At 34.3% G+C, this 21,337-nt stretch overlaps 1 protein-coding gene across 1 annotated transcript in view; it reads left to right on the forward strand.

The window, feature by feature from the left end:
• Positions 1–21,337, forward strand: part of DNAH7 (dynein axonemal heavy chain 7) — a 115,714-nt gene that overhangs the window by 56,590 nt on the left and 37,787 nt on the right. Inside the window, exons 35-45 of the mRNA XM_069781866.1 lie at positions 747–944; positions 4,918–5,073; positions 6,763–6,931; positions 9,509–9,635; positions 10,513–10,732; positions 11,895–12,767; positions 13,625–13,854; positions 14,942–15,272; positions 16,616–16,962; positions 18,250–18,430; positions 19,717–19,902. Coding sequence (XP_069637967.1) covers positions 747–944; positions 4,918–5,073; positions 6,763–6,931; positions 9,509–9,635; positions 10,513–10,732; positions 11,895–12,767; positions 13,625–13,854; positions 14,942–15,272; positions 16,616–16,962; positions 18,250–18,430; positions 19,717–19,902 — 3,018 coding nt within the window. The remainder of the gene's footprint in view (positions 1–746; positions 945–4,917; positions 5,074–6,762; positions 6,932–9,508; positions 9,636–10,512; positions 10,733–11,894; positions 12,768–13,624; positions 13,855–14,941; positions 15,273–16,615; positions 16,963–18,249; positions 18,431–19,716; positions 19,903–21,337) is intronic.

A 21,337-nucleotide genomic window follows, 5' to 3' on the forward strand; every position in this document is an offset into this window, starting at 1 on the left:
ATCCATAAAAACATGTTCTTCCAGTAAAGGGGTTTTTATGTTCAGAGGTGGGAATATGCCCCCTCTAAGACAGACTTTAGGAGAGAGCAATCTCTAGGAATTTCACATGACTTTTATCTCAAGATGAAAATTGTTGCAGATAGGATAGAACATAAAGTTGTTTCAGGGCTTTTTACAATTTTTTAAAAATCTCCTTATATTGATTTACCGCTGAAAAGTTTTGACATCTTTCAAGACTCCTCTAGCAGGCTGATCTAGAAGAGAAAGCTTTGCTGTGGAGCTTCAGCACTAAAATTAATCTGCCTTCAAATTCTATAGTTTGGAGGTATTTATTATGAATGAGAGTCTGTGAAAAGGCTGACTATGCTTTTTTAGTTTTAGTGATTAAATTTATACCGTAATTTTCTATTTTGTTACCTATTTATATACTATATATAATGTATATATAAATATATGCATTTTTCCATTATATGATATGTGTACAGATATAAAAGGTAAGATAAAGTCCTTGTCTTTCAGTAGTTGCATGCTTCAGACACAGGCGTTATGTTTCTTTTTAAGTACTGTCAAATTGAAAGCGCTGCATTCTGAAACAAATATATGAAATTATTTTTTAATCCTTTCAAATATTGGTAGATAACCCCATCTGTTAAGTCATAGAACTTTGATTTTTCTATTTCCGTTGGTTCTATGCTGTTTTTTTCTGGTTTATTATAAATGTATGACTTTCATATAAATTAAAATAGGGAGCAGGAATTTGGGAACCCTGGGTGGAAACACTCAAATCAGCTCCTCCTATACCTCAAGATATGATGTTTAATGAAATAATTGTACCATCTCTGGATACTGTTCGATATACGGCATTGATGGAATTGTTGACAGTACATCAAAAACCTTCTATATTTGTGGGGCCAACAGGAACTGGAAAAAGTACCTATATTACTGTAAGTACTTTTAATACTGACATTAGACATAAAAGGGGTAAAGTGAGTAACAATTCAATAATTTTTTTAAAAAGGAAAAAGAGACATGAATTGTTGGATATGAAATGAAATTATGCACAACTAAAAATGCAGCTGCATAGCAGAAGGTTGTGGCTTGTGGTTTTGGATTTTTTTTTTTTTTTTTTTTTTTTTCTTCTTCACTGCACTTCCAGCCTAAATTCTTAAGAAGCACCCAGATATCCACAGGAATAAGCTGCTAATAGAACCCAAATAGGACTATTCAGTTTTGGTCCTGTATTGATTTACTTTGCATTAAGATCGTAGCTATAGTTGGAAGAGTCCAGACAGATACTGACACACAGAAGACTAAACATTTAATAGGACATGCAGTCAGGATTGCTCAAAACAAAAAGAAAAGAAATGCATACATCCTAGAGCTAGAAGCAGCAAAAATGTATACTGCTATTATTGTGGAAAAGTTTAGTAGATAACCTTTCCTAGTCAGATGCTACTATGACAATTCCATGCACTGGAAAACAGGGAAGAACAAGAATTTTGTCACTTAAAGAAATATGAAGGCAAAAAATTATAGCAGTATTACAAAAGAATTCTTTATAGAAAAAGACTATAGTAGGAAGGGGAATTGGCTAGTCAAGGTCTTCCCAGGCAGTTTTCTTCAGATAACCAGTTAGCTATATCTGGTCATTACAATGAAAAGCAGCTGCCCATTTCAAGAAAAAAAATTTTAAGTCAAAACAATTGTGTGTCCTGTTTTATAGAATGCCAAATATTCTTTACCTGTCTTATCCTTGTCTTTGAGAGAAAATGAAAAACAAACACAAATAATAATGACAATCTAATTTGACTTTAGCTTCTAGCAGTACACAGTTTCTGTTATTTCTGAAACAAAATCTTCTCGGCAAAATACTAATACTTGATCTAGTTTCAGGATTTTTAAGCTTGATATGATCTTCCTGTAGAAAGGGGAAAAAAAAGGACAGGTTTTTTCAGTATATAAACAGTTAATTGTTTGAACGTGAGTCTAATTTTCTAGGAAGTAGTAATGTCAACAATTGTTCAATATTTAAAGAAGTTATGTTATACATTAGTATCTCATATCAGCCATCTTACATAGACTAATATTATATTGCATATTTCTATATATGACACATGCAATACATTAAAAAGACTATTAAGGTAGTGAAATAGAGAGTTCAGAAGCTAATAAATTCTACCTTATACAATAATCTCACATCTCTTGTGCGTTCATTATGATAAACTCTTGAATTGCATGACCATACACTACTCCCCCCACCCCGCCCCGGTTTCCAGTCTTACTGTTATGGGTGTTAGTCTTTTTACTTTTTTTTTTAAAAAGAAGAAAGGCTGTTTTATGTAGAACCTCTGCTTCACTTGCAGAGCTTCAAAAACTTGCAGTAAATTCAGGAAAACAGCAGCTTTGGGGGATGGATTCTGTCCCTGTCAGTGATGGAAGCCCTCTGTAACAGCAGACAAGTCAGCTAAGTCCAACTTTTCACAGGCAATTATTGTGTTCCTTGTTTTCTGGAGGGCTGATCTGAATCCATAGGTTCTGATTAGCAGAAGTGCTGTTCTTAAAAAACCAGGTTGTTCTTATTTGAAGTTAGATATCTGCCTGGATAATATTTTGCCCATTACCTTTCCATATCTTTGTACTGGTGTGTACCATAGAAAAGCTTGTAAGAAAATTATTAATTTTGTCTTTGAATATTATTTGAATTCTGTTTAATAAATAAGATAGGCACTGAGCACTGAAGAGAAAAAAAAATCATTGACAGCTGTTTTTTAAGTTACCAGTGTGCAGTTTTATATTGAAAGAGGCAAGATATTATTAGGCACACTCAGGACTAAGTATAATCAAAACACATGGTAGTAAGTAATAAAAACATTTAATGTAAGTAGTTACTTAGTACAGCCAAATGCAATCTCTTTCTCAGAGCTTGTGAAATTCTAATCAAAGGGAATAACAATCTTGTAAAAAGCATTGTAATTTCAGGTATTAGAATAAGAAATCAAGATAGGTTTTTTTAATTTTATTTTTTCCATGTCTACAATATTACCTTTTTTTGTCTACAGGGATAAGTCAGACTGTATAATTGAAAGCAGATTTTAATATATTTTTGAAATAATTGAGTCGTCATTATTTTGGGATAGATTATTTTTTCATCTTCAGTCACCAAGTGATGCTCTGTTCATTTTAATTTTTCATGTGGTTTTTAAAATAGCAATATGGGTAATATAGAAAATTATTCTAATGATCTAGATTAAAAATTTTAGGTAAATTTTAATTCTTCAGACAGATCTGACAGATGCTATGAGTTACATCCTGATACCATCAATCTTTCTAGGAGACCATTAAAGTCTGACAGGCAATGGAACTGTATTCAGCACTTTTTCCCTGGGTTCCATCTAGATTCATGGGAAAGTATACTTTTGAGGTAAAAAGGGGATATGTGAGTGGAGGTATGGCAAAGCCATTATTGCATTTGTAGCTAATGAGATTCTCTAAGTAAATCATAAGAGAGGAGGAAGAACCCATTCCTCTGAGCAGCACAAAATTGATTTTTTTTTGTTCTTTTTTTCTCCAGTATGTCTTTTTGTAGAGGATTTTGCTTCTGTTGATTGTTCGGTGCAATCAGCATGAAGCCTGTGTACATTCAATTGTTTTGCAGAGGGAGCAAAACTTGAAAGTTATGTAAGCAGATGAAATAAATTTGGCTTCATGGTCTTGAATCTGTTATCTTTCCTTCCTTTAAACTTCCTTAAAATTAACTGTGAAGTTACTCAGGATTATTTAATTTTGTTTTGTTTTTAAGTTACTCTTCTGAAATAATTTTGAAGAAAATAAGTGTTAAGACTGGAAGGAGATATGTTCATAAAAGACCATTCCTGGAATATTGATGTCAGAAATATAATAAAGCATGAGTAAAACATTTGTTTATAATGAATAATATGACTAGTTTCTACTGCCTAGTTAATTTTTGGGCTGACAGTTAAGAATGTGATATTTCTTGGGAGTTCAGAACTGATTAAAAGAACAAAAGAAATATGGCCCTTGAAGTCACATTGCTCTGGTTTCCGTAAATTGTTGTCGTTGTATTTTTGTGCAGCAGCTCAGATTTTTCCTTCAAGGATAGAGATTAAACATTCTTACTGCTGAAAAAACTATATGGTATGAATGGTCTCAATAGCTGTTGACAGAGATTAGACTAGTCATTAGAGACATTACTTTATATGCAATAATGCTCTGTAGCAACTGCTGGAAGGATGGAAGGGTATGTTCCCCCTGTGGTTTTACTTCCATGTGGGTAAGAAATGAATCCCATTCACTCTTACTTGAAATACTGTCTTTCATCTAGATTTCCCCCAGAGGTTAAATTGCAACTAATGTAAGGGACTTTGGAAAGTAGTTAGCATTATAAAATATTACCAATCTTGATGGTAAAGCTTATCTTTAGATATTCTTGCTATGCCCTTTGAAGGAAATATTCCTGGAAACTCTTCAAAACTAGGCATAAATATTTGGACCTGTGGGTACTTTTGCAAATTTGAGTGTGGATTAGTACAGGCAGTATGTATCAACTCTAATTAGTACTATGAAGTATTGTGTGTGAAAAATATTAACATACTGAATTTATATAATACACTAGGTAGGTTTTTGGGTTTCTTTTTTGAGAAAATGTGGAAATGTCTATATGGAGGGTAGAAATTTTTCTCTGACAAATTAAGTTTATTATGTTTTGAATTATTCAAAAATATTGGTTTATCTGATGAAACATGATGATTAGAATTCTCTTAGAGATGAATTACTACTTTATCATTTTAAGTGAAATAAAAATAGTACGAAAATGTCTGATTGCTGTTTGCTAAAGTGCTATAAAATTTGTTTATCTATGTATATAGTTTAACTTCCTCCTCTTCACAATCCTTCTAGAATTTTCTTTTAAATAATTTGAATAAAGAAGTCTACAAGCCACTGCTCATTAACTTTTCAGCACAAACTACAGCAGCTCAGACTCAGAATATTATAATGTCCAAGCTGGATAAGAGGAGAAAAGGAATTTTTGGACCTCCTCTTGGGAAAAGAATGGTAACTGATATATTTCTGTATGTAAATAAGTGTTTAAATACAAACAAATGTGTAAATGCATTATTTTCTCAACTGATCATAGGTGATATCAGGAAAGGATGCTCAATTTGAAATAACCTGTCAGAGTTCTAATTCTTCTAATTTAGTGCCTCGTGTTTCTCTTCTTTCTCCCTTCTCCCAGTAATATGCATCCTGTTTTAATCAACAGAAGAAAATATGATATATGATATGAATAACTGTGAACAGCATTGTCATACTTTCCCCTCCATCTTTTTGTGATATTATCCATGAGATAAGAGTTCTGTATGGGTAAGCTTGTTGCTGGTATGAAATCATTGTTGAGAACTCAACGTTGAGCATGACGTTGGACTAGATGAACTCCAAGGTTCCTTCCAACCTGGATAGTTCAATGATTTTGGAAGTGTTAAAGGAGATTTGAATCTTTTATGTTGTTATCACCGATGCCTGCTAAACCCTTCAAGATCAATGGAACTCTGAATACTCAGAAGCTCAAGAAGGATATTAGAGTAGACACCCCCCCCCCCCCCCCCTTTTTTTCTGCAGTGGGAAAATCCTTTTCTCCTCTGTCTAGAAGAGTTGCAATGAGACTGAAAATTGAAATCTAAGGAGTTTCCATTATCTTCTTTTTTTCAACCCAGATTAAGGAAAAATTTAGCTTTTAAGGAAAGTTTAAAAATTATGTTTAAAATGCAGTGATAGATGTGTATTATTTAATACTGGCATTTTTAGGATGCCTATAGACTTTTTGTATTTGCAGCCTTGTTTTTTTCTCATTTTCAGTATTTCCTAGCTATTATTTAATAAATGCTTATTGTCAAGAGCAAAATGTGTTAATGTTGGAAGTTCCTTAAGGAATTAGTATTTAAAAGTTACGGTCTTCCTCTGCCTCCCCCTCCAAGATATTCTTTTAAGATGTATTTTAGCCCAGTCTTAAAAATGTAAAGATATTTTGAAGGGATAAATTTTGTCTTGATCTGAATTAGTCAAGAACACTTCAAACCATTTCAGTATGTTGCCCAAACTTCAGTGCTAAAAAAGATACAAGGCCCATGATTTAATCTGTTTTTCTTTTGAACAAATTTCTACTCTGTATCAGTTAGAGAATGAGAAGAGAGGGGGATAAAATGCATAAATGTGTTTCTAGAACTTGCATCAGTTGCATTAAGTTAGTTGCATGAAGATGTTTCCCAATCAGCAGTGGCCTATACTTTAGGAACAGCAGTGCCAAGAAAGTTGTAATGTTTAATAGATTTAAAACCAGAACCATAGTCTCACTAAAGTTTGAGATTTTTGTGGATCTTCTTGACTCCATCTTTTTTTCCAAGAAAAGCCATGTAAGAAGCACAGTAAGGTTTAAAGAGCAACTATTAGTTTACCATCTTTCGTTAAACACAGTCAGAAATAAGAAGAGAAGTACAGTTTTTCTCCCCTCTGTAGGTATGTTTTGTAGTGGCTTTAGAGTGACACAGTTTTTTATTTTTATTTAACTCAGCAGCAACTCCATTAAGAGCTTAGGGCTGCTTTTCAAAAACACGTATTTATCGTGTATCACTCCCATCAATTTTAATGGGAGTGAATTGATGTGCAGTGTTTCCAGAATCAAGTAAAACAATGGCATATATTCAGTAAAAGAAATAAATGGAAAATCCTTTATGTTTTTCTTTTCAGGTTGTATTTGTAGATGATGTTAATATGCCAGCACGAGAGGTCTATGGTGCTCAACCACCTGTTGAATTACTACGGCAGTGGTTAGATCACTGGAATTGGTATGACCTTAAAGACTGCTCAATGATTAAACTTATAGATGTTCAGATTGTGTGTGCAATGGGACCACCAGGTAAGAGATGTGTCTTACATTCTTTTTCCTGTTTGATTTCCAAAGGCTGAATGCTTATTGATGCATAGTTTTACAGTTTGGGTCTTTTAGGGATAGGACTCAGGGAAGCCTTTCCTTGCAGGAAACATGAACAGCAGTCATAGTAGAGTGGTTGAGGAGCAGCAGAGAGACTACACAAGCCTGCCAGGAAGAAATATTGCTTTTCAGGAAGACCAGAATGTATCTACAAAGTATTTATGAAATCCCTTTAGTCTAATGACACCCTCCATTGGCCTACAATTTTATTTTTCTTCAAAACTTTTCTAAATAGCACTAAGTGATGTTCTTAGGCAGATAAACCTGACTTTATTTGGCCAAAAAAAAAAAAAAAAAAGGCATATGATGCAAAGACATCATTGTATTTCTGATAGCCTGCATACACATTGACTACATGAGCTATTTAGTTTAAAAAATTGAGTCTGGCATATTTTATCAGTTAACATGAGGAATTAATGTTTCTTTGATGCTGTTGTGTTTGCTTTTAAGGAATCTATATGATCTATTTCCTTCACTACAGCAGGAATCATGTAACAATTTCTTTTCACAGAATTCTTCACAGCCCTGGCTGTAACATACCACCTAAAAAGTTTGTCATAGCTGGGCACATTTACAGTGTTTAATCAGGATATGATTGGTACTTTCCTTCCCTTTTCTGCTTCAGTTGCCCTGGACTTTCATCCTTTCTTTTGTAGAGTTGTAGAGTTGTTTACACACACAAACACACCAGTTCTTTGCTGATACAACTTTTGTGTTTGGGACAGTGATGAATGCCCATGGGATAGGGGTCCACTACTGCTTCACCTATCTGGTTTCCTAAAGAAGCAAAACTGCATCTTGGAATCATTTTAAATTAGAGACAGTGTTCATCCACAGTTCAAAGCACTTGATCTAAGTACCAGTCTGTGGAATAACTGAGCAGAAGGAAAACGTGAAAGAATTTTAAAATTTTACATCTTCATTTTTCCTAAAGCTTAAGTGAAGTCATGTCTTGTACTATGTTCTGGCATAACTTAATTGCACAGGTCCTTTTTTTTTTTTTTTTGTGTGTGTGGTTTTTTTTTTGTTTGGGTAGGTTTTTTTGGTGTTTTTGTTTGTTTGTTCGGTTTTTTTACATCAGAAATACCCAAATCTTGGAGGTGCTTTTTCTGTAAAGCATCTCTTCATGCTACACTCCTGTTCCAGGGTGATAGTGTAGAAGTGACTTTCAACTGCTCTGAAATTGGGTCAAATTTTCCTTTCCCAGGAGAAGTTTACAGCTAATTTTGTTCCAGCGCTCTTCTGGTTGAATGGTGAAAAATGGACTGATCAAATGTACAAGTTATGGTCCTAATTATTTGTGTCAAATATCACAATTCAGCTTCAGGCTGAAGAATTTATTTTAGTATCCTTGTACAGGGAACTACTTCCAGAACTCATAAAATTATATTCTCCTTTCCAGCCTGTGTTTATTTTTCTTTCTTCTAATAAGAAATGAAAATCTGAAATCCATACATGTATATAGTGCTATTGAAGCAAATATAAAGCTATTTAAAGAACATTTAAAGGTATTTTGTTAAATCTAGGTTTAAAATTTATATTAGGAAAGGATTATCTTTTGGGTAAAATTCATATTTATATCCTAATGGCTTGTGTAATTTTGCCATCAATGCACACGTAAACTTCAAGAAGCATTGTAAACTACTGTGTCTGAGAGATGACCTTCATTGGGGTAGTAGGAAGTAGGATGAATAACTGCTTTATTTAGCATAAAATACTGAGATTTGTCAGCAGATACTAGTAATGCATACACAGCTAAATATAGACAATCACTAATTCTGCTTGCAGTCTCAGGTGGCTGAATGTGAGACAGTTCCAGGCCAGGAGTCTTTTAGTTTCATTAGTGCAGGGTCATGCCTGAGCTACAAAGTCACGTATGCTAATTTGGTTGCCCTTAGCTATGTTCCTGATGTTAGGGATGGTAGATTGCCCATTTTTAGCTACTTTTTTCTGATTTGCTGCTTTAGGAATGTTGAATGCACTGTGCAGCAGCTTAACCCTGAATTCCAAACAGAAGGAGCAAGTATCCAATAAATTTCTGGTTTACATCCTCTTATTTCCATATATAGCTTCATTGTCTAAATCACAATCCAGTCATAAAAACTACTAACTCTAGAACTCAGATAAAATTTAAATTGAATAAAGTATACAGCGTTACTTGTAGAGGCTTCTTTCATTGGGATGCTTTGAAAATCAAGAACATGGGTTTGGAGTTTATAATAAAAGTTTTCTTTTATAACAGAAGCCTAGTTAAAACAGTGTCAAATCTATCTATCTACACTTGGCTATTCAATCTGTATTTTACACACTATTGTTTACAGGAGAACAGATTGACACTGAACTGCATGTTGCTTTCGTTAGGTTTATGACAAGGTGTGGTACTTTTCTATGTGAGTCTGCTAGCTGAATCAAAGATGAATATTAGAAAAAAATTGCTAGGCTTTTACTGTTTTATTTTAAATTTTGCTATTAGTTATAGTATTAATGCTTTCTAACATTTAGGTGGTGGTCGAAACCCAGTAACACCACGATTCTTGCGACACTTCAATACAGTTACTATTAATGAGTTTGATGATGAATCCATGTACACAATTTTTTCTAGAATCTTAGACTGGCATCTAACGGTATGGTAAGTGATCTCTATGTATTGTGAAAAATCAAGGTCAGTGTTTAAATTATGGTACTAGGAAGTCTCCAATGTATGTTTGTAGGACACTGCTCCTGAAAAGAATCATAATCTTTTGTATCCTGTGCCTTTTGAGTTATTCATTACTCCACAGAAGTAGGGCTCATCTTAAAATACTCCAATGGTAAAGTTCTTGTTGTGAAGTCTCTAACAGTTGTTTAGATTAGCTGAGGTTAATTCAGTTAGTTGAGATATTTCCGTCATACAGTATTTTGTGATGTATAATAAATAAGAATAGAATTTGGGTAGTTATTATTCAAAGAGTAGAACTGGAAACTGCTCTTAAATTTTTTGTGGTTTGAGAAAGCTTAGTCTTTCTTTGGCCTTTCATTACTGCATAATTTTTAATTCCATTATTAGGAATAGACTTCAACTTTCATTGTCTATCTATTCTGACAGCTAAGCCCCAAAAGATGCTCATATCCTGTTTCCAGACCAAGTTTGTTATTTGACAGCTTCTGACCCTTTGAGGGAGAGAGGTCCCAGAAGACAGCAAGGGCTATTTGAACTGACTTCCCTGTTGATGCTGTTAGTCATAAAAATGAGGGGGAAAAGGGTATAATTAGCTATCTAGCATAGCCAAATTTGTCAGCATGTTCCACAGTTACTAGATTTGATTTGCATAGTTAATCTGTTAATCCAGCAAGAGAACTAAGATTTGTAAAACTGCCTGTGAGGAAGTATAATCATAGAACTTAAAAATTGGTATGAACTTACAAGTAAATCAGTGTGCCTATACAATATTATTTATTAATTCACATGCTAGTATGATGGAATAATGAGAATCCTTCTGTTCTTACCACCTTTTATAACTTGTCAGTTATAGCTTTCCATCACAATATGTAGAACTTACTCCACAAATTATTAATGGAACCATGCGTATGTATAAAGAAGCTATGAGGAATCTGCTTCCTACCCCAGCCAAATCTCACTATTTGTTCAATCTCCGTGACTTTTCACGTGTAATTCAAGGTGTTTGCCTGTCAAGGCCTGAAACAACAGAGTCTGCAGGAATGATAAAACGTCTCTGGGTTCATGAGGTAAATCACTCAATACCAAGAAATGGTATTTATTATAAATAAGAAAAAGATGTGGATTTGTGTATTAATCTTTTTCTAATGCCATGTCCTATTGGCTAATAGCTGTGAATTGGTATCACACTCAGGAGAAAGGATTTTGTATACTGTGTGGGCAGAGGAAATTAGACTTTTTTCAAAGTATGAATCATATCTTAGTAGACAAGTTGATTGTTGATACCTTCACTTGATACCCCCAAAAAACCCCAATCAACAGTGAGAAGAACAGCAAGTAGTCCTGGGTCACTGGAAATTCTGAGTGATTTAATATTTAGTCCCTACTTTTTTTTTCTTTACTTCTGGACTGCCTTTAGAAGAAATTCTTGAGCTTACTGACTTCAGCAAATGCTTCCTGTCTTTCAGTCATAATAGGATAGACACACTGAAGGAGCTCGAGTGAAACATCCCTTTTAAAAACAAGAGGAAAAAGCCCCATATAGGTGATATCTCCTCTTTGTTTTTTCCTGGTTTAAAAGAAAGCAAGGTCATTGATAGTTGTTGCTTTTTAAATATTTAGCTTTAGCTCATAGAATCAAATCAGCATAAAGTGACCATGGAAGGGATCTTTCATGATCATCTAGTCCATCGTCATTCCCCAAAGCAGGACCACATAAAGAAAGGAATGGTAACTTTTGAAGTGTTTTTTTCTAAAAATTTCTTACAATTCTCTGAAGATGAAGGATGTTCAGACTTCCAGGCAATCTATTCATGTTCACTATCTTTTTCATTTAAAACATTTTCTAATATCCAGCTGCAGTCATCTTTCTTGAAATAGAAACCCATAATTTGTCCTATCTAGCTGTAGTGGAAAGACCAACATGTTCCCTTCCTCTTTGCAGCAGCCTTTTATGCACTTATGTAATAATGTTTATAAATATATATATGTATATATGTGTGTATATGTATTTCTATATGAATTTTCAGTTTATTTCAGAAGTAATATTACTGGGCTCAACCGTTCAAATTAATTCTAAATATGTATTTTGGTTTTTTTCTATGCAGTGAGTTTAAGATAGTTTATATTTTGAGGCCTTTTTCAGAATTGCATTTGTTTTATCTTGCTTAAAAGAAGTATACATTCAAGAGCAGAAGCAACTATTAAAAGAATTACATTTTTATTATACAGGTTCTTAGAGTGTATTATGATCGCTTGGTGGATAATCCTGACCGGGCTTGGCTTGTTGGTTTTATCCAAGAAGTAGTGAAAAATGACTTACATGAAGACTTCCATGAACTTTTCCAGAATCTGGACTTCAACAATGACGGCAGAGTGGAAGAAGATGACTTACGTAGCTTAATGTTTTGTGATTTTCATGACCCTAAGAGAGAGGACACTAAATACAGGGAGATTAGTGATGTGGATCAATTGAGAATAGTTGTAGAGAGTCACCTTGAAGAGTTTAATAATGTGAGCAAAAAGCCAATGCAGCTTGTCTTGTTCCGATTTGCTATAGAACATATTTGTAGAATTTCCCGTATTCTGAAACAGCCTCGCAGCCATGCCCTCCTTGTTGGTGTTGGAGGTAGTGGTCGACAATCTCTTACTCGATTAGCAGCCCACATGGCTGAATACAACCTTTTTCAGGTTGAAATAACTAAAAGTTATGGTATCAATGAGTGGCATAAAGACTTAAAAGTCATACTAAGAAAATCTACTGAAGGGGAAATGCAGGGAGTTTTCTTGTTCACAGATACACAGATAAAAAAGGAATCATTCTTAGAAGACATTAACAACTTATTAAATGCAGGTGAAGTGCCAAACCTCTTTGCAGTAGATGAAAAACAAGAAATTTGTGAACAAATGCGTCAAGTAGATCGCCAACGGGACAAGACCAAACAGACAGATGGCAGTCCTATAGCTCTTTTTAACATGTTTGTTGATCGCTGTCGAAATCAGCTTCATATAGTACTGGCAATGAGTCCCATTGGAGATGCTTTCCGTAATCGTCTTCGTAAATTTCCAGCTCTTGTCAACTGCTGCACGCTAGACTGGTTTCAGGTAAACCCAAAACTTTTGCTGGCCTTGTTATTCTAACAGAAATGCAATAGAAACATGACTTCAACCCTTTTTGTAGCAAGTAATTCTCTTTGGTCAAGTTAGAAATGAAAAATACCTTGAATTTTCTTAGTGTCATGTTTAAAATTATTTATGCCATTAGAACTGTTCTGACTGTAATAAAGGCCAGTATAGGCTGAATGCAAAATCATCAAGAAACTAACTGTATGATTGTGGTATAAGAGTAGAACTGAATGAACATGGCACTGTAGACATTACAGATTTAAATATGTAGTGTTTTCTTCTATTACCCCGACTACCAGAATCTAGGGTGCCAAAAACATTTGAAACTGAAACACTTGTCAAAAATAGACATCTTTTGTTGCAGAACACCAGATCTTTCCCCACTACTCTGTGATGGAAATATATTCTATCTGACTGTTATGTGCAAAAGACCTTAGAATTTTTAAGATGTAGAATTTAATCATATAAAGAATTTGAGGAACTTAAATTTCATCAAGTTTTAAAATGTAGTACTCAAAGGTTATTTTGAAGAGGAAGAGCAGAGACAGTTACACACACGTATGGACGTACTGAAAATGCAAAGTTTTCCTTTCAGTAACAGTATTTCGATTGGGTGAAATGAGACAGTGGGCTTGAACTGAATCCCTAAGTAGTTTGGTTCTTTCCAGTTCTGTTATTGTACTATTTGATGATCTTTTCATCATGAAGTTACTTCTCTGTGCCTAGGACACTAAGTAACTTTATCTATGAAATGGGGTAAAGGTACTTTTTTGAAAAATGTTTTGAGATTTATGAGTGTGAAGTACTGAATAAGAGAAAGTATTCATTTGTTTTAGACATGGCCTGAAGATGCATTAGAAGCTGTTGCTTCTCGCTTCTTGGAAGACGTTGAAATGTCAGAAGAAACTCGAAGTGGGTGTATTGATATGTGTAAAAGCTTTCATACATCTACCATTGTTTTATCTGACTTCTACCATGCAGAGCTTCAAAGACACAACTATGTTACACCTACTTCATACTTGGAATTGATCTCCACTTTTAAAAGTCTACTTGAAAAGAAACGCACGTAAGGATTTACAATGTGACCTTTTCTAAAGGAACTCAAGTTCACCAAAATATTATTTTCTATCTTTTATAGCTAATCTGAACAAAACAAGTGAATTGTTTTTAATTAATTTAAATTGACAGAATGATAGATGGATAAAATGTACTCTTAGGACACATACTTCCTTATTGTACAAAAGGTCTGGCTCGATGGTCTCAGAATATATTTGCAATAGACCACTTCTAACATCCCTGGTGATGTTGCTATATGTTGATTATATATATTATGTTACCAGAGTAATTAACGCAGCCTGCTTACTCTGTGGTTCTCTGGGGATCTAGGGAAGATGACATTTGGGAAACCAGCTTCCAAGTTGCTAGGAGTCATTGGCTAGCTAGTAGGGTTCAGCTGTGCTGTGCCTATGCAGAAAGGACACCTGTATGCATGTGCACATCTGTTCTATTCTCATGGCTGGTGAGGGAAAGTTCCTTTTTCTTTCCTCTCCTTCTCATTGATGTGACACTACCATAACACTAAAGACAGGTGCTTAATTTGATCAACAGGCTGTGTGAAACACTACCTGCAGTAAGAAATTCAAGGAATAAAAGAATACAGTTTTGAACGTAGTGATTCAATGCCTTTGGAATGTCTTGATTCTGACATTGTTGGCTGTCTCCAGAGCCATTCACATTCTTCTGCTAAAATGATTTTCCCCATTATATTAATCCTATTTCAACCTCACTTCAAGTAACAATCTTCATGAGTGTATCCACATCTCCTCCATCTCCTTTTCTTGTCTGTTACTACTGCGTCATCTTCATTTTGTAGCTCCTGTCAGCAAAGAGGCAGAAGCTTAACAATCACTTATTTACCTGTAAGTGATCACTTATTTATTTATATCCTAGTCTCTGAGTATGTATGATAGAATAGTTCAAGACTATGGCTTAAGTAATTCCTGCTATGTTTACTCTTTGTTAAACAGATCAAACAAGATTGGCAGAGCATCTGATTATTCAGAGTAATGAGAAATTTGGGGAATGGATCCCAATGAATGAAGTGATCGAGTACTGATAAAATATCTTTGTAATAAAGTACTATTTATTTTCAGTAAGGTGATGAAAAAGAAAAGAAGATATGAAGTTGGCTTGGAGAAACTGAACTCTGCTGCATCCCAAGTAGCCTTGATGCAGTCTGAGCTGGAAGCTCTGCAACCTCAGTTACGGGAAGCTAGCAAGCAGGTTGATGAGATGATGGTCGTTATTCAAAAAGAATCTTTGGAAGTAGCCAAAACTGAAAAAGTTGTGAAAGCTGATGAAGCAGTGGCAAATGAGCAGGCTATGGCTGCAAAAGCCATCAAAGATGAATGTGATGCTGACTTAGCACAAGCCATGCCTTGTTTAGAAAGTGCTCTGGCTGCCCTTGATACTCTCACTGCGCAGGTATGGCTAACAATGTATATTTACAGACTGGAGAGGTATTCAGATATACAAAAGCATGGAATGTCTGCCTTTTCAGATTTTACATTACACTTACACAGTTTTATAATTCAGAAACTTCTTGAAATGACCGCCTCATTGACATTTCCTGGCTTTATTTACCTGCTCTTGTTTCCCTCTCCTTTTCTCTTCTGTGGTTGCAGAGGAACAGTAGTCCAGAGTTTCAAGGAAATTGTCTTTTTTTTTTAAATCCAGTCTTAACATTTGTCTGGTTTTTGTGGCACAAGTGAGCATTCCCAGAACTCAAAAGATACCTCTTTCTACCCAAATTGATTTAGACCTCAAAGAAACCATGGGCAAGCTCTCAAAATTTAACACTAATTGGTAAAACATGAGAATCTAGAAATCCTTTAATTTATTGGAGTATGTATTCTCTGAGAAAAGCTCCTGGAAAGAATATTTGAATTTCCATGCAGAGTTATTCTTTGGGAGGAGTAAGAGAGATTATTCTCCATAAATCTTTAGTTTACAAACCTCTTGCTTAATTAGTTGTATACATACATGTAGAAGTGTTTAATTCTTTTATATTATTATTCTATATTTAACTATGCAGTTAAAACTTTGCTTATTAATTTCCTGCTATTTCTTATAATGTCAGTGCTTCTTACCCAAATAGTTTTCTTCCTTTTAGCTGCCTCTTCCCTCATTCAGCTTACTCTTGGAGTTTAATAACTGACCAGAACACTAACTGATTTATTTTCTGTACTTGAAGAGCATAGAACTTTAGTTATGGGTTGAAGGCAGCTTTTACCTTGTTATCTTAAATCTACTAATTCACTGCTGATGTGATCCTGTAAGCTTGGAAGTATTGTGGTAGAGCCTGAACTGAAAGGTAGAGCATAATAATACTGGAATATTGGAACTCTTAACAGAGGTGCAATGCCCAGTACTAAATTAGGAGTAGAAAAAGTACAACTAAAAATAAATTACAGATAGGAATTTCCTGTCTCCTCTAAACTGATTGTTGACTAGATTTCAGATATTTTTGTTTAGATGTCAGCGTTAGCTTAACCTGCATAGTACCTTAAAGAAAGGACTAGAAAAAATGGAGAAAAAAGAAATAAAAATTTGCAAAAAGAAAATGAGATGTATATGTACGGGCTATCCAGGTTTGTGCTATAAACTTGAGATCATAGTGTATTTAAAATTATCAAGTATGAGAATAGCAAAGGTATATGGAAAAATATTATCTTGACATAAAAAGGGTTATTATTTTTATTGTAAAAGAAGAATTAATCCACCTATGTTCAGAGCTCTAAGGGTGTTTGTTTCATTATTATTTTAAGGATATTACAGTGGTTAAGTCCATGAAGAGTCCTCCTGCTGGTGTCAAGCTTGTAATGGAAGCTATATGCATCCTTAAAGGCATCAAAGCCGATAGGATTCCAGATCCAACAGGTTCTGGAAAAAAAATTGAGGATTTCTGGGGTCCTGCTAAGAGACTTCTGGGTGACATAAGATTTCTTCAGTCTCTTCATGTATATGACAAGGATAACATTCCCCCAGCTTACATGGCTATCATAAGAAAACAGTATCTTACAAATCCTGAGTTTGTACCAGACAAGATTCGAAATGCTTCCACGGCAGCAGAGGGTCTGTGCAAATGGGTCATAGCCATGGAATTTTATGATACGTAAGTATGTATAAAAATAAAAAAAAAAGGTTAAAATAAATTTGATTAAAGAGGTCAGTTTATTTTAACACCAAAAGAGATGTGAAATTACTTCTTACTAGTGGGAAACTTGTGCAAACAAGCAGTCATAAAGATTCATTCATGTAAGATACCTGATGTTAAGGTGTAGAGCCTGATTTTCAGTTCTGAATTTTTCTAAGGCAGCATGGGAGCAGCAATCTGTTCTGTTAGTGAATAAAGTTAACTTCCTTATAGCATGTTGCACAAAATAGAGGCATTACTGAAATGTCTTTGGAAGTCTGGTAGTCATATCAAGCCCAAAGGATATTTTTTGTTACACATTGTATTTGATGCACTGAAAAAGTGTGTGTATTTTTTACGATATTTCCTAATTTGAAACATCTGGCACTCACATTTAACAGTAAATCAGCACTGGGTGACTAAGGTCAACTTGCATTTTGAAAGTTGAGTCATGGTAGGTAGTGCATGCCTTCATTTGAGAGGATATTTTGTTACTTGACTAAAAGATTAGTAAATGCATACTTGGTTGAGTTCTCAGTTTGAGAATAACTATTAACAAGTATCAGTTAGAGAAAAAATTAACTAAAAAGGTAGACTTTAAAGGAGATCTGCAACTTACATCAGTACGAGAGGGGATTCATTCATTATGAGGCTAATAATTGTGAAATATTATTTCAGTTGAGCATAGGGACATCCTAGCGTATTTTCTTGCTTGTTGTTTTTGGAAAGATAAACAATATGTTTTCAGTTATATGTTATTTCCAATAGTCTCTTCACAAAAATATCTGTGTAAAAGATTGAAATCCTCAAAATTGGAAAATAGATCCTTGGATGTGAAAAGCTGTTAATTTTTTTCTTTTATTTTGTGTACGTACTTGGCTGTATGCATGTGTACAGTGTCTGTGAGTGTTACTTAATATATATGATTATTTTTGTGTTTCTAATGGCACAAATCCATAATGGATTCTAAATTGTGATCAAATGGGACACAGTTTGGAAGCATAACCCTTTTTGCTTTTAATTGTTACCTGTTATTACAGAAAAAATTGCAGAAACTGCATAAATCACGTCAGTATCAGCAGAAAAACAAGTGATTAAGTAAAAACCAATTGTCTTCAGATATCATCAAATTATGAAATGGAATATTGCATGAGCTACTGAGTTGCTGAGGTTTCCCTTCATCTTTCCTATGTTCATTTTTTAATAGGAACCCTGGAGTAAGGGTGTATCTTTTGGATGTTTAATTTATTCTTTAACTTTATTTAGAGTGACAAAAAATGTTGCACCCAAAAAGCTAAAGTTGAATCAGGCTGAAGGAAAATTAAAGATTGCTATGGATGGTCTAAGAAAGAAACAAGCAGACCTGAGGGAGGTTCAAGATAAATTGGCTGTACTCCAGCAGACGCTGGAATCCAAGAAACAGGAGAAGGCTGACTTGGAAAATCAGGTATATAATGCAAACAAAAGATGAACTATTGTTCTACTGATATCCAGAAAAGTTATTTAAAATTTGCTTCTTTGTCAAATGGTATTTTTCCTCTTAACTGCCAATATATTGAACAAGTCATACTTTTAGATAATCATCTTTTTATTTAGGGGTAATGGTTTTGAAGTTATAAATGGGCAAAACTTGGGGAATAAATGCTTTAAAGTAATAGAAAATGCAGATGTTATGAATTTACTAATTGATATCCCTCTCCTACATTCTCACTCATATCTGCTTTCTTGTGAGGAAATAAATTTTCAATTATTTGTACTAAGAGTTTGATTCATCTATTAACTTGTAAGTCAGTACGTTTAAAGTTTTGAAAGTTTGTTTATGCATTCAGTGCTAATGCAATTTTGAGAATGTTTTTGGTAAACTATGTTCCTGACTCTTAAATAGCTGGTATGTGTGCAGAAATAGGCAATGTTTAGAAGATGGAATTTTTTTTAAGATTTGGAGTACCTCATCTTGAGCTTTTTTTTTACCAAAACAGTATTGGAATTTGAAATGGAGTCTTAATTCTTGTCTGTAGTTGAAGTCAGCTCTTTGCGTGTTTCTTCTGCTTCCTGATATGGTTTGGAAGTAGATGGATAAACTACACAAGTGGTTTGTTACTGTGGTGTAAATTGGCTGCTATGGTTACCAGAAGAGAGAGAGGATTGTAACAGCAGCAAGAGTTGGCATCATTTTCCTCCTATATCCCATGGCCGAAATGTGTCTCTACTAGATAGTAAAGAATTCTAACAGCTGGGTTAAATTCCTGTTAAATCATTTTTTTTGTTAGATTATAAACATGCCTGGAAAGATGGCGTAGTTAAAAACTGACACCAGAAATGCAGATTATGTATTCATAAGGATGTGTTTTTTGCAGAAAAGGACGTACCTACTTTCATGAGACGGTGATCTCTTTAAGGTGTTTTTGCTTCTCTTATGACATGTAGATCATTTCCTTGACTATTAATATTTTCCATATCACATACAGAGCTATTTTGAATGGCATGTTTTATACTGGTGGTCTTCCTTTATTTAGATAACAATGTAAATGAATAGACTTTACTGTGCTGGTACTGAGATTGTTTTTGTTCTTTAAACATTTCCATTATAATGAGAAGGTGTTTTCTTTCTATTTGATGAAATTACTTAAGAAAATATCTGCACAGGAAAATAATCCTTGAATTGCTTTTATTATTTGTAAAATGTCTTTAAAGTGATCATGTAATATAATCAGCAATTTTTTTTATTCTGAGGTTGACTTATGCAGCAAAAAACTACAGCGAGCAGAACAATTGATCGGTGGCCTTGGGGGTGAGAAAACTCGCTGGCATGAGACTGCTTTGGAGCTGGGAAGGCAGTACATCAATTTGACCGGAGATATACTTATTTCATCGGGAATTGTAGCTTACCTAGGAGCCTTTACATCCAGCTACAGACAAGTAATACATACAGTGATTTTTGTCCTCGTGTTTTATAATAATCTAAATTTTATTAATTTTTCTTCTAAAATAAAGTTTATATTTTTTAATTATTGTCCTGGTTTCAGCTGGGATAGAGTTAATTGCCTTCCTAGTAGGTGGCACAATGCTATGTTTTTGAGTTAGGTATGAGAAGAATGTTGATAACTGATGTTTTCAGTTGTTGCTAAGTAATGTTTTAATAGAATTCATAAGTGAAACTCAAACTGAAACTGTATTGTAGGATTTTGAGTTTTGTTTATAGGACACTCTGGGGAAGTTCTGCCTTTGTTCTACTGTATAGTACTTACTGCTGTGTAAAGCATGGAGTCCTTTGGTTCCTTTTCTTTAAAGCAATTGCTAGTAGCTTTATACCTCATGGCTCTGGTTATTCCTATTCCATTCAATGGCAAAATTCTCTGTAACTTCAAAGAAAACAGAATTGGCTTCTATTTCAGCAGCAGCACAATTAAGCAAGTTCTGAAAGTGGAGTAATTCTGTATGAAAAGAGACAAAAGATACAGTAGCTCAATGACATAGCAGATTTGTGCCTGTAACTCTTAGTGAAATAAATGGAAATTCTGAATACAAAAAGACTTTGACATGGAAGCTGATTTTAGATATAACAAATTTTGGATGTCAGAATTACCCTGACTTTGAAAGTTTTTGAACACCAAATCCTGCAAGTGAATTCAGCCAAAGAAATTATCATCAATTTCTTTTGAAAATCAGGTCCAGGGTATCAAAAATTGCTAAAAATTAAGTGAGGAAAGAAAATAAAAATCCTTGTACCTCATTTGAACATAGAATTTGGATATAATCCTTATTTCTACTCTCCCTCAACGTACTTCCTTTGTCCATTTTTCTTTAGAAAATATTGTACTGTTCTTTCAATTATTTTCTTCACAATGTCCATGTTGTGATGTTACTATTTTAAAACTTTATATAATAAGAGTTTATGGTGTGAGTTTTTATAGTGTGAATAAATAGTCAGCACTTTTTACAATTCCAAATTACATAATTTTGAGCGAGTGTTCTCTTTTATGCTTATAACCTGCATTCTGTATAACGGTGTGTCTGGGTAGGTAGGAGTACCTTTGGTGAAACATCTTAAGAGGTGCTGAACTGTATTCCAGGCATGTGTAGATACAGGTGCAGATGATATGCATAAAAGGCAGAGACATCTGCATGATTATTCACTAAAATTGAATACATAGTGGTTTCAGCTGAAAAGTTTAGTGTAATTTCATTCTCTCTGACTGCACAGTTTCTTTCTTTGTGCAACAGCAGGTATGGATTCCTGCTTACTTATTCTTACTCTCATGATTGTGCAGACATGTTAGGTAGGTATCTCTCAGAAATTGTTGGACAGCATAATCACTTTTGTGCAGCTCTTCATTTCGTCTGCTGCTATGTT

Source organism: Haliaeetus albicilla, chromosome 4 (assembly GCF_947461875.1).
Source record: "Haliaeetus albicilla chromosome 4, bHalAlb1.1, whole genome shotgun sequence".
Classification (NCBI taxonomy): domain Eukaryota; kingdom Metazoa; phylum Chordata; class Aves; order Accipitriformes; family Accipitridae; genus Haliaeetus; species Haliaeetus albicilla.